At 42.5% G+C, this 13629-nt stretch overlaps 2 protein-coding genes across 43 annotated transcripts in view; one reads left to right on the top strand and one right to left on the bottom strand.

Annotated features, from left to right (window-relative positions):
• DAB1 (DAB adaptor protein 1) overlaps window positions 1-13629 on the bottom strand; it is a 1247092-nt gene that overhangs the window by 424149 nt on the left and 809314 nt on the right. For 24 of the 42 annotated variants that reach the window (XM_015452158.4, XM_074005767.1, XM_074005808.1 and 21 more), the window contains exon 1: window positions 4390-4555. The exons of 3 other annotated variants lie outside the window; for them this stretch is intronic. The gene's annotated coding sequence lies outside the window, so the exon portion shown is untranslated. Of the gene's footprint in view, window positions 1-3481; window positions 3578-4389; window positions 4556-4652; window positions 4896-5077; window positions 5105-13629 lie in introns of those variants that run through there. 15 more of the 42 variants (XM_015452163.4, XM_065521828.2, XM_074005784.1 and 12 more) reach the window with 3 other exon arrangements.
• Window positions 3745-5870, top strand: LOC123572855 (uncharacterized). Its single transcript, XM_074036849.1, has 3 exons — window positions 3745-3917; window positions 4250-4943; window positions 5543-5870. The coding sequence occupies exons 1-3, from the start codon at window positions 3745-3747 to the stop codon at window positions 5762-5764; spliced, it is 1089 nt and encodes a 362-aa protein (XP_073892950.1). The 3' UTR covers window positions 5765-5870.

Genomic DNA, 13629 nt, shown 5'->3' with positions numbered 1-13629 from the left:
GGGCATGGTGGTGCATGCCTGTAATCCCAGCTACTCGGGAGGCTGAGGCAGGAGAATCACTTGAACCTGGGAGGTGGAGGTTGCAGTGAGCTGAGATTGTGCCATTGCACTCCAGCCTGGGCAACAAAAAAAAAAAAAAGAAAGAAAGAAAGAAAGATAACACTAATAGCTAAGTAACTGTTCATGCTAGGTATTATTCTAAGCACTTTGTGTTACTTCCTGTAATCTTCATAATTTTATGAGGTAAGTATTGTTATTTCATTATAAAGAAAACTAAAGCACAGATAAGGTAGATCAGCTGGCCAAGGCCACACAGCTTGCAGAGCTGGTGGAGCTGAGATCTGAAGCCAGGCAGTCCAGAAACCAAGTCCAGACTCCTTACCACCTGTCAAACAACCTTTTAGTTTGAGAATCTCTGCTGACCACAGCTAGTAACTGAGAAAAGCAGTAGTGCTGTTTCTGCATTACTAATTGCCTAAACAATTATTTACTAATTGATTACTAATTGTTACCTAATTAATAAACATTTTCACAGAGTAACCAGATGTGAACCATTACTAACCAATGCCTGATAGAAACTGCCAGAGTCACAAGTGTTCAAAATGCCTATCATTGTCCCGTTCCCTGTTGATAATAAGGTAACACCATTTTGTGTGGCTAGCATCTAAAAATGGGGAAATATGCAGCTTGCTCCTATAGAAGTCTTACTATTTCATTATTCTCCATTAAATTTTACACCCTGGGAACTAGCTGGGATCACTTCCTCACTCAGAGGCAGCATAACAGTGGTTAGGACAGACCCTGGAACAAGAATGGCTGGGTTTAAATCCTAGTTCCATCCCTTATTTGCTATGTAATCTCAGGCCAGTTAACAAATCTTCCTGTGCCCCAGTTTCCTTATCTAGCTAATGCAAATGAGAATACAAGTATCCACATCCTAGGGTTATCTAAAGATTAAATAAGTTAATATGTGTAAAGTGCTCAGAAGCATTCCTGACTCTTAGTAGCACTCCATAAAGGTTAATTATTCTGTTTTATTAACATGAAAGGTGACTTGCCAAACATCAAAGTCAGAAGTAGCTGGATTCAATCCTGGTCTTCCCATTCCAAATGCCATCCACCTTCTTGAACAGAATTCCATGCTGTCTATTACTAAGAGTTATCACTCTGTTGAAATCCTGCTATGTGCCAAACCACCCGATCATACGATTTTCCCCATAAAACTGCTCCAAGACCCACAAGGTAGGTAATGTTGTCCGTTTTGCAGATGATGAAAGCAAGGTTGTGAGAGGTTAAGCGATTCATCCTCAACTGCCTAACTCAACCACTGAGTATTCTTTGTCTCAGGAAGTCCTAAATAACGTTAAAGTTCCTGACAATACCCTTCAATTTATACTATTTTTAAAGTGCCATCTAAAAGACATAAACTCTGATTTTCTTGCTTTGTTTGCTTTATTAGCTTGAGAGAAGGATTAAATCCCAGCAAAAACAAAATGTTTGACTTGAGTGAATTATCAAAATGAAATGCTGCCTCCATTAGATTCTTCATCTGCCTGCAGGGTGGCTCCAAGCATCCTAAATCTACCAAATGCAATTTTTTAGATGGGTACTATCAGGTACCAAGCCAAACACTCACCCATTTAAGAAAAATTACTTTGGAGGGCAAAGGGGAATGAAGAAGAATATTCCTCTCTGGGTTGGGAGGAGAAAATGAACAATACGTGATACAATCTCTTCCCAGCAGCCTCACACAATGGTGTGTCTTGCAAATGAAACATACTGTGAAACAGCTTGTGAGATGAGCTTCATCAACAATAAGTAATTTTTATTCAGATTTTATCGTTGACTACAATGAACATGATTAAACGTTTCAGATATGCCTATTCAGACCTTAAGCAAACCACTAAAAAATAAAAACTACTAAAAATCATCTTCTAAATCTGCTTTAGAAGAGACTTAATTGCCAACTCGATGGGTAGAACCGAATTCCTACTTGATAGCAGCACCGTTCCCAAGAAGATGGTCACAACATATTTGCACTTCCCACCTCGGCCTCTTTTCTCATCCCTGCGGATCCTCCCAGCGTTGCCAAATAGTTACAAAGTCAGTCCTTTCAAACCACTGCATTTTGAACTTCCTAAACCTTTAAGAGAGACTCTGTGTACGGAAAAGAACAATAGTGCTTCAAAAGACCTTTCTGCGAGTTCTTCAATACTCCATTTGAATGCTGGGGTTTCAATCAAGGACATCAGCAGACAATTTCTGATTGCTTAGAAGTTGACTTTTATACAGCTTTGATTAGGTCGCCCTTCTCAATAGGAAATCAAGAAAATATTTGATCACTTTAGGTTCCCAGAATTGTCACCAAGCCTTGTCAGGATAGGGAGTGAAAGAGACGGGGGTGGCGGGGGGCCCTACTCCTTCTGACATCTCCGAACCCCCATCTATCTTCGTGCCTGCGCAGTTCCGGTGCCATCCAGAATCACTCATCACAGAGATCACAAAAACAATGGGTGCTAATTCAAGGGGTGGGGATGGTTTATAATTTTATGGATTTCCCAAAGACCTATAATTGGCACATAAATGTACCAACGTGAACTGGATAATTAGGGGGTTCTAAAACGTAAGCCACCTTTAATTTATATGATTACTTGAAAACGTTAAGTGTTGTAAAGTGTAGTGGAATCTCCACACGGCCTTTATTCAAAACTATCAACACTGAAAGTGTATTTAACTGGCCAGCAGGAGGGGAGCAGGAAGGAGGTGGAAACGACGGCGCGGATTCTCACCCCCGGTCCCTGTTGGCTGGCTAGGAGCTGCACTGGAGCATCCAGCTCGCAGGCGGGCTCGCCCCCGTCCAGCTCCCAGGCGGAGAAAGGCGCTCTCGCTACCGCAAGCTCTACACTCGCCCCTCTTTCTAACGGAGTTAAACATAGGCGTGCGCCGACATCCAAACGCACACGCAGACACCGACCCACGCGGGCGCGCACCCCAGCCTCGCGACACACACACACCGGAGCGCACAGAAGCCCGCGCCGCGGCGCTCTCCACTCCGCCCGCCGCCGAGAGCCGAGCGGTCGCCAAACGCCCCCGGCCTCCCCACCCCCACGCCATTCCTTCAGACTCTCCCAGCCTAAGCGGAAGTGCCCCAGCAGACCCCCAACAATGAGGACTTGTGCGATGCAGTTGGGGGTTGGGGGTAGTTCACACGGAGTGAAACGTACACAGTCTGGCAGGTCTGGGAGCAGCCAAGTGGCGTCCGCCTCTCCAGGCAGCGTTCCCTTGTGCCCACTGGCCCCCATGAGGCCCACCAGCACCACCAAAAAACAAAAACAGAGAAAAAAAGCGCCTTAAAAAGTGCAGAGAAAAGATGCGCCCTCCCACCAGGGGTCACAATAATACTCCCCGGGACGCAGCCAGCGGAGGCAGAGTCCTGACTGCAGCAGTCACCCTGGTTTTGAAATTTACTTTGTACACTCACCCAGTGGCCCCTTTCAGACGCCGCGACACGACCTCCCCCCATCTCGGACTCCCTGCCTCTGGGTTCTCTCGGCGGTTGACACCCTCTTGTGTGCCTGCCTTACGAGCCGAACCACAGAGATTTAAAGTTTCCCTGGTAGGAAAAAAAAAAAAAAACTGAGCTCTCTGCATCCAAGTCAGAGCGTCTGGAGCAGAGAGAAGGAAGAGAGGCGGGCTGGGGAGGGGACTAACTGGGCGTGTGGGCAGGGGGGTGCTGGGGAGTGGATGGAGGGGGTCGAGCGGCAAAGAACAGAGTCCACAGAAGATCCGAAGAAAGGCAGGGGTCCGAGGAACGCGGGATCCAGTTCTCACGGTGCCCGCGAAAGGGCTGGGATTACTGGGATAGAGTCGGTTTTTCGAGAGGTCGAAGCCGAACCTAGCTACCGAGGAGTAGGGAAGTGAGAACGGGGTTCGGCCGAGTGAGGAAGAGGGTCTGGCCACCAGAGAAGCAGGGAGGGAGTTTCGGGAGCACAGGACAGCGGGAGAAGGCAGGCTCGAGGACCGACAGAGCCAAGACCGCAGGAGGAAAGAGGGCGCAGGGGGTCTTGGAGAGAGACGCGTGTCAAGGGTGGACAAGTCTGGAGACAGGATCGCGCGTGGTCAGAAGTAGGGAGACAGGGGCGCAGGGGTGGGTGGCAGGAGAGAGAAAGAGAAGTCACCCCTTTCCTCCCAGCAAGTGGAGGGAGAAGGCGAAAAACTGCTGCAGTCGCCATCCTCGCACCACCCCTAGCCAAACTGCTGAGTGGCGCGTCCCAGGAGCCCTCCTCCGCGCCGGGGGCCCCAGCGAAGCTGGCTCCCCGGCGCCGCGTCGTCGCGGGGCACCTGACGCGCTGAACTCAAGGGTTGCCGCGCGCCCCCGCCGCGCCTCACCTCGCCTAGCCCAGAGCATCCTCCTCCGCTGCCGCAGCCGCCCAGGAAGCGGCTACCCATGCCCGGCGGGCGGCGGCACTCAGGCGCGCTCTACAGCCCGGGGAAGCCCGGGCGAGCGCCGAGCTGGGTCCATCCTCCCCGGGAGCCACGGGCCCCGCGTCAGAGTAGAGGGAGGAGACCGCCACCCGCGCGGACCCGCCTCCTCCCGCGGCCCCCGCCCCGCCGGCCCCCGCACCCGCCCGGCGCCCAGCGGCGCCGCTCACCTACTAGCTCCCCGGCCGCCGCCGCCGCCTGGTAGTGCGCTCCTCGCCCCGGCCTCGCGGCTCCAGCTCCCTCCGGGGCGCTCTCTGCGCAGCCTGAGCGCGCTCCGAGAGCTTAGCCGAGCCGCGGTGGCGACGAGGAGGTGGAAGAACGAGCGAGCGAGCGAGCGGGGGCGCCGCGGCTTGCAGTCGCGCCTCTGGAGCCCCTGCGCGCTCTCTCCATCCTGGCGTGGAAGCGGGAGAGACAAGCCGAGAGCGAGGGGTCCCCGCCCCAGCCTCGCCAGCGTGAAGAGGGTAAGGGAGGGGGTTGTCACAAAGTAGCCAGTGTTTTCTCCCCCATCACCACCACTGGCCGCAGCTCCGCCTGGCCCCTCTCATTTTTCTCTAGGGTCTACCCTTTTATCCAAGCCTCGAAAACATACGCATACCCAAATATACGGAGTGCCATTATGGGCGAAACCACGAGGGGGGTCTCTGTGAGGGCATGTTGCCCCCACGCCCCTTGGCAGGAGGGGGCGCTCGCTCCCAGCCGCCAGCGCAGGCTCGGTGGCTCCTGTTTTGACTGAGGCTTCCCAGGCAAAGTTGGGCAAGTTGGGAGGGAAAAGGCTAGCATGTGTCACGTTTCCGTCCTAGGAAAGACCCGTGCCCCTGAGAGTATGCAGACCGCGGTTAACTCCGGCTTACTCCCCCCAACTCCCTTACTCGGCTCTTAGAATGACTGGGAGTAAACAATCCTCTGATCCGAAGCTGTGCGGGAGACGGCTCCAGCGAGTACGCAGTCGGTTGCTCCTTGCTTAGGGTCCTAGCTTACAAAGATCCTAGAAACACCAAGTCGCAGAAAAGATTGGGTCCTTCTGAACATTCTTCCACCCTGAGACTGGATTCAATTCCAGGAATCCCTGTTGTGTGGCATACCTGTCTCCAGAGGCCTGAACGCAGGAGGAGAGAGGAGCCTGGAGAATCAAATCAAGTCGATAATGTGTAGATTCGCACTGCACACAAACCACCCTGCTGGACCCAGGTGCAGAAAAGGAAAGCAAGAGGCAAGCAACCCTTCCTTAAAAAGTTTACCCTTACTCTTTTGGGGGCTACACTTCTGTTTTCCAGCTGTGTAATAACAAAGCTAATGCGATGGATTTGTGCTTTTCTGTTTTGGTTTTTTTTTTTTTTTTTTTTTTTACCTCTTAGCTTCAGACACTCACCCACGGAAATTTAATGAAGCTTTTAGGGTTGTTACCTCCAGAGTCAATGAGCTAAAAATATTTAGCCTAATGCACTCCTTGTGGAGCCAGTAGGTCCAGGGCTGGTACATACAGAGTCATCAAGAGACCCTCCCTTTCTCTACAAAATTCACGACCCATTAAACTTACTCCATAATAACAGCTTCCGCACAAATGGAGGCCTGAGCAAACGGAGGCTGTCACGCACCACCTGAAAAGACAGCAATTTACATAGAGACAAGAAAAATTTGTGAGGTCATAGCAGAATGCAGTCTTGCAAGAAGAGATGATCAGATGAAACTCCCAAAAAGGTGGGAGGGAGGTCCTATCCCTGATACTGCTCGGTTTCTATCTACCTCCGGGTGTGACCAGATAATCTAAGGGTGGGGAGCAGGGAAACTAGCCCAAGTCTCTCCAAGTTTTCCAGAGTTCTGGAAACTGAGGACAGTTGACGCCAGATATGGTTCTACACTGTGTAGGAAGTTCAGGCTTACCAGGCAACTCAATTAAGATTAACTTCAGTTTCTTCATCTATGAAGACACATCTCAAGTGTCTAAACTCTACTAAGAAAAGAGGGACAAATCTGAGAAGACATGGTCGAAACGGGGAGGGAAGGTAGAAAACTGTTATGATGGACGCACAGGTCTAAATTCTCATTGACTGCCAAAAACATTAAAGTTTCTCAATGCTTTGAGGATAGCCTTAGAACATGAAGGCCATCTACATGCATCTTAAGGCCCTACTTTTAAAACCTGTCTTCACCCACCTTTCACTTTGTTTGGCTTTCTATTGATATGATGATTACAGACTTTGAAGGGAATTCATGACACTGAATTGGCCAAGTAATGGAAATACAAGACTCTATCTCTGCTCAGTGTTGAATCAAGTCTACCATGGAAACTGGGCAAATTTCCCTGAAATTCAACAGGGGTAACAAGCAAAGCTTTTCTCAAATCCAGGCATAACATGTAGATGCTAACTGCACACAAACTACCCACCAATGATCTTTCAAGTTAAACTAAACCAAATCTTAAAGGAACATTTTAAGTTGTTGTACTAAACACGTCATGAAACAAGTCACCTAAGAATTAAGGTTTTTTTTTTCTTTTGTTCTTTTTAAAAATAACAATGTCATTTGTATTAAGAATGGCATGAGAAAAAAATCTCAGTGAACATTTCTTTATCATCTACCCTGAGAAACAGTAAAATAAGAACAGCAAAGATGTATATATTGTTTATTATGTTTCAGACACAGTTCTGATACTTTCCGTATATTAACTCATTTAACCTTCACAACAGGCCATTGGGGAAGGCACTCTTATTATACTGGATAAAGTATGGAGTTTGGAATTTAATGAGCTTCGTTCATCTTTGACAAGTTACTTCTCTGAACGTCAAAATTCTCAACCCTACAATGGTGGTGGATCATACTTGCTTCTTGAGATCACAGTGAGCCTTAAATGAGATAAGGAAGTGGAAGTGCCTGGCACTGAATAAATCAGTCACCCCATAAACATTGATTCTCTTCCCAGAATAGTTCTAAAATAGTTCATTTTAATTTGACAGGCATTTATAATGGGAATAATGGTGATAAATCAGAAACATGTTCTACCTTTGAGGATGTTGGAGTCAACCAAATAAAAGACACAGGCATGAGCAGCCTGCACATGGGCAAAATAGAGTTTTATTGAACTTTACATAATTTATAACTATGCACATGATTTTCAAGATACTCAAAGGAGAAGCCTATGTAAGTGCTGGTTGACCTATGATGGAAATCAAAATCAAATGTCAGAAATCATAAGTCCTATTAGCTATTACTACTCCTCCAAAGAAAGAAATGCAAAGAAGCCCATTTTGTGTATTATATTTTATTTAGTTCTGTTTATTCCTACAATTATTTCAATTACAACACTCGTTGGCTAGAGTGTAATAAAATTTTATGGTGTAAACTATGGACTTTTTTCTTTTTCTGTAGTTTATTGAGGTATAATTGGCAAATAATGCCTCAATATTGTGTATATTTAAGATGTACAAGATGATGTTTTGATATACATATACATTGTAAAATAATTAGCACAATTAAGCTAATTAGCATATCCATACCTTCACATAGTTACTAATTTTGTGCATGTGATAAGAACAGTTAAGAGCTTAGAAAATTTCAAGTACATGGTGCATAATTATTAACAGTAGTCACCATGCTATACATTAGAGCTCCAGAACTTATTCATCATATAACTGAAGGTTTTTACCCTTTAACCAAAATCCCCCCATTTTCCCCACTCTCTAGCCCTTGACAACCATGATTCTATTCTCTGGCTTTGATGAGTTTGATTGCTTTAGATTCCACATGCAAATGAGACCATGCAGTATTTGTCTTTTTAGGTCTGGCTTATTTCACTTAACAAAATGTCCCCTAGGTTCATTCATGTTGTCACCAATGGTAGGATTTCCTTCTATTTTAAGACTGAATAGTATTTCATTGTAGACATATATACCACATTTTCTTTATCCATGCATCTGTTGACAGTCATTAGGGCAGTTCAGTGTCTTGGCTATTGTGAATAATGCTGCAATGAACATGGTAGTGCAGATATCTCCTTGAGATACTAATTTAAATTCCTTCAGATATATACCCAGAAGTGGGATTGCTGGAACATATGGTAGTTCTGTTTTTAGTTTTTTGAAGAACTTTCATACTCTGTTCGTAATGGCTATACCAATTTACAATCCCACCAACAGCATACAAAGGTTCCCTTATCTCTTCATTTGCACCAATACTTCTTACATTTGTCTTTTACAAAAAAAAAAGAACAAAACTGTTTTTTTGTTTCTTTGTTTTGTTTTTTGTTTTGTTCTGTTTCTTTGAGAAAGGGTCTCACTCTGTCACCCATTCTGGAGTGTAGTGGTACCATCACTAGGAATTTATTCCTAGGCCCTCTATTCTGTTTCATTGATCTGTGTCTGTTTTCGTTCCAGTATCATACTATTCTAGTATCATACTTTGAAATCAGGTAGTATGATTTCACTGCAGCCTCAAAGCCCTGGATTCAAGGGACCCGTCTCCTTCCGCCTCCCAAGTATCTTGGGACTACAGGCAAGTGCCACCATGCCAGGCTAATTTTCAAGAAGTTTTATAAGGACAAGGTCTGGCTATGTTTTTCAGGCTGATTTTGAACTTTTGACTTCATGCGATCCTCCTGCCTCACCTTCCAAAGTGCTAGGAGTGTGAGGTGATATCTCATTGTGGTTTTCATTGCATTTCCCTGATGATTCGTGATATTGAACAACTTTTTACATGCTGCTAGCCATTTATATGCCTTCTTTAACAAACCAAAAATGTCTATTCGGGTCCTTTGCCCATTTTTAAAATAAGGTTGTTTGTTTTCTATTATTGAGTAATAATGAGTTCCTTATATATTTTGGGTATTAACCCCTTATCAGATACATGGCTTGTAAATATTTTCTCCCATTCTGTAAGTTGCCTTTTCATTTTTTTGATGGTTTCCTTTGCTATGAAGAAGTTTTTAGTTTGATGTAGTCCCATCTGTCTACTTTCACTTTTGTTGCGTATGCTTTTGGTGCCATATCCAAAGAATCATTGTGAAGATCAATGCCAAGGAGCTTTTCCTCTGTGTTTTGTTTCAGGATTTTTATTATTTCAAGTGTTGCATCTGCCTTTAATCCATTTTGAGTTGATTTTCATATATGGTATGACATAAGGATTCAATTGCATTCTTTTGCTTGTGGACATGCAGTTTTCCCAACACCATTTATCGAAAAGACTATCCTTTCCCCTTTATATATGCTTGATGACTTTATCAAAGATTAGTTGATGATAGATGGGTGAATTTATTCCTAGGCCCTCTATTCTGTTTCATTGGTCTAGGTGTCAGTTTTCCTCCCAGTATCATACTATTCCAGTATCATACTTTGAAATCAGGTAGTATGATGCTTCTGGGTTGTAATTATCTTTTAAGACTGCTTTAGCTATTCAAGGTCTTTTGTGGTTCCATATACATTTTAGGATTTTTTTCTATTTCTGTGAAAAAATGTAAGTAGCATTTTATAGGGATTACATTGAATCTATCAATTGCTTTGGATAGTATGGATACTTTAACAACATTAATTATTCTACTTCATGAGCATGGGATAGCTTTCCGTTCATTTGCGTCGTCTTTAATTTCTTTCATCAACATTTCAGTTTTCAATGTGCAGATCTTTCACATCGATAGTTAAATTTACTCCTAAATATGTTACCCTTTGTGATGATATTGTAAGTGGAATGGAGTTTTTCAAACACAAATTATTACACAGCCACAATTCATTAAATAGTTTGTCGTGCTTGTTAGGAATGTTTCTGTGTACATAAAGCCTCGAGTTAATACAATTTTTAATAAAGTTCAGTCGGAACACTCCTACCAAGCTTAATAGAGATATAATATGCTCAAAGTATACTAACATAGAATGTGTACGATTTCAAAGGTTTATAATCCTCTCACTCTCCCTTTTATTCAAGTTCATGTTTATACTCAGATTCTGTATTTTAATAAGAAAGGTCTATCCTTTATTTTAAAAATATGTTTACTGATGGCTTGCTCTATACCAGGTACAATGTTAGGCATTGGCAGAGAAAGAAAACAAAAACAAACAAACAAACAAACAAAAACTTGTCCTGAAACAACTCATAGCCAAGTGAAGGAAACACATAATCATATTACATTGAGATGAACACTGTGACAATGCCAAGTACAGGACGCTAAGGGAGCATCAAATGGGGCATTTAACCCAAGGTAGCATGTGAAGAGGACTTCATGAAGGAAGTGACGTCATCCTGAAAGATAATTGGGTAACCAGGTGAAGCAAGAAAAGGTATTTCAGGCCAAAAAACAAAAAAAGAAAAAGAAAAAAGATAGAATGTAAAAAGGCAAAACAGAGATTCCCCTCTGAGAGTGGCTGTAGTTGACTCTAGAGAAGCATGCATGAACAAATTACAAAGTGCCATGATCAGAATTTTGAAATTTAGAGTGAAAGCAAAAGGATCCACTTAAAAACACACACACACACACAACAAGAAACAAATACTTTGCAAACCTTGTTTTAACTACATTTCAGATACTTCTCTTGTATGCCCTGGACATAAGTAAAATGTCCAATTGCTGTTTCTCTTCTGAGGTCAAAAAAGCAATAAAAAAATATTTCTATGCAACTTCATCAAAACAGAACATCTCTTCTTTCGTGGTACCAGCCTTGCCTGATTCCAGCGCAAGGTTGTGTGGCAGCATTACTAAACTTGACTCTGGTTTACAATAGCTATAAATAGCACTCCTTTCATTTTTTCCAAGGAGCAGGTAGAGGACAGCAGCAACACTGGCAATTGTATTTATGCCTGAAATCTGCTCTCTTTAGCTAAATGCACAGTAGAAACAAAAGTGGAGAGCTAAAGTGATTGTCAAAGGACTCTTATGTTTCAATACAAACCCCCAATTTTTTTCACTCATAAAGTGGAGCTTAAGGTGATATTAATGCCTGAAAATAGGAGTAGGCTAAAAGCTATAAAAAAAATGGCTGGGCCGGGCACGGTGGCTCACACCTGTAATCCCAGCACTTTGGGAGGCCGAGGTCTGCAGATCACGAGGTCAGGAGTTCAAGATCAGCCTGACCAACATGGTAAAACCCCATCACTACTAAAAATACAAAACTTAGCTGAGTGTGGTGGTGCGTGCCTGTGATCCCAGCTACTCAGGATGCTGAGGCAGGAGAATTGCTTGAACCCGGGAGGTGGAGGTTACAGTGAACTGAGATTGCACCACTGCACTCCATCCTGGGCAATAGAGCAAGACTCCTTTAAAAAAAAAAAAAAGGCTGAATTTCTGATGCTTACAGAATATCAAAAAAGAGAAGAATCAGCATAGCATATGATATAGCTGCTGCATATTTTGTAGCCTCTATGTTAAAGGTTAAAAGTATGACAGGTATGTGTTGTCTGCCTCTCTGGGGCCATTCCTCCTTCTTTTAAAACAACACCTAGATTTCATTGGGAAACCATTACTTCACCTGGTAATTTTTTTTTCCATTTAATTTTGGTAGACCTGAACCAGCTCCAGAGTTGGACAGGTGACTCAGAGCAACACATTTCTTGACCAGAATTTAGATATGGTTAGATGGGTAAACTGTGTAGCAAAAGATGGAGCAACTGGAAAAAAAAATGCTTTCTCTTTGTTACTAGGCTGGAAATTGGAAAGTTGTTAAGCCTATAGCTACAGAAACCCATTCCATGAAAAAAGTCTTCTGAAAATTAAGGTAACGAAGAGGACTAAGAGGTGGGGAAATTGAGATTTATGAGGACATTGTTGAAGAATTTTGGTTTAGCCATGCCAGAAGCCAACTTCCATTGTTCCCCAGATTTTTCTGTTATATGAGCCAATATGTCCCCTCTATTATTTAAGGTAATTTAAGTTGTTGGATTTCTTTTTCACTTTCAACCAAAATTTCTGTCTAATATACCAGATATTATGCATTTCCTATATATAATTTAATTTAATATGTAAAGCACTCTAGAAAGGTATTTATATTTATACTTGCCTTTGTTCTAAGAAAAACATGAACTTTCATTTTACAAGTTAGAAATAAACTCAGAGAGGTTAAATTATTTACCAAAATTACACAGCTGATCAGATAGTTGAAAAATGAACAGTTATAATTTATAATAACACAGAAATACATTGAACAAAAGTTGTGCATGCTTTCTACACCAAAATTTACAAAACTTTGATGAAAACAATTAAAGAAGATCCAAATAAATGGGAAGACATACAATGTTCATGGTTTGAAACACTTATTATTGATTAGATGTCACTTCTCCCCAAACTGAAGTATACATTCAGCACAATCCCAATAAAATTCCTAGCACACTTTTCGAAAAAACTGACAAGTAAATTAAAAATATACATGAGAATGCAAAGGAACTTCGAATAGCCAAAACAATCCTGGGAAAGAAGAACAAAGTTAGCAAGTTTATCCTACCTGATTTCAAGACTTACTAGAAAGCTATAGTAATCAAAACCTTATGGTATTGGCATTAAAGACAGATAAATTGGCAAATGAGACAAAATAGAGAATACAGAAATAGATCAATGCACTTGATTTTTCTGCCAAAGGTGACAATGCAGTTCATTGAGGAAAGTCTTTAAAATATGGTACTGAAAAACATGCGTAAACATATGGGAAAAAAATCAGCCTCAAGTTCTTCCTCATACGTTTATAGAACAAAATATAAAAGCTAAAATGGTAAAAGTTCTAGAAGAGAACCTTGGAAAGTGTCTTCATGATTTGGAGGTATGCACAGGTTTCTTAGAGAGGAGACAAAAATCACTGAACATGAGAAAATAATAAATTGGACTTTATCACAATTTAGAACATTTGATGATCAAAGAAAACATTAAGAAACTTAGTGGTAAACCACAAACTTGGGGAAAATATTCACAATACATATATCTGACAAAGGACTTGAATCCAAAAAAATAAAGAAATTCTTCCAATTAATAGTGAAAAGACAATCTAATCAGAATGAACAGAAGACTTTGACAGTTCACCAAAAAAAAAAAAAAAAAAAAAAAAAACTATAGGTACGTGAAAAGATGCTCAATATCACTGATCCAGAGGAATATGCAAAGAAAACTGTAATAAGACACCACTTCACACTCACTAAGATGGCTAAAATTTAAGCATTTGAAACATTAAATAATTGATGAGG

The sequence above is a fragment of the Macaca fascicularis genome, chromosome 1 (genome assembly GCF_037993035.2).
Source record: "Macaca fascicularis isolate 582-1 chromosome 1, T2T-MFA8v1.1".
Lineage (NCBI taxonomy): Eukaryota > Metazoa > Chordata > Mammalia > Primates > Cercopithecidae > Macaca > Macaca fascicularis.
Note: the sequence above shows the minus strand (reverse complement) of the source record. Positions and strands in the feature narration are given on the sequence as shown.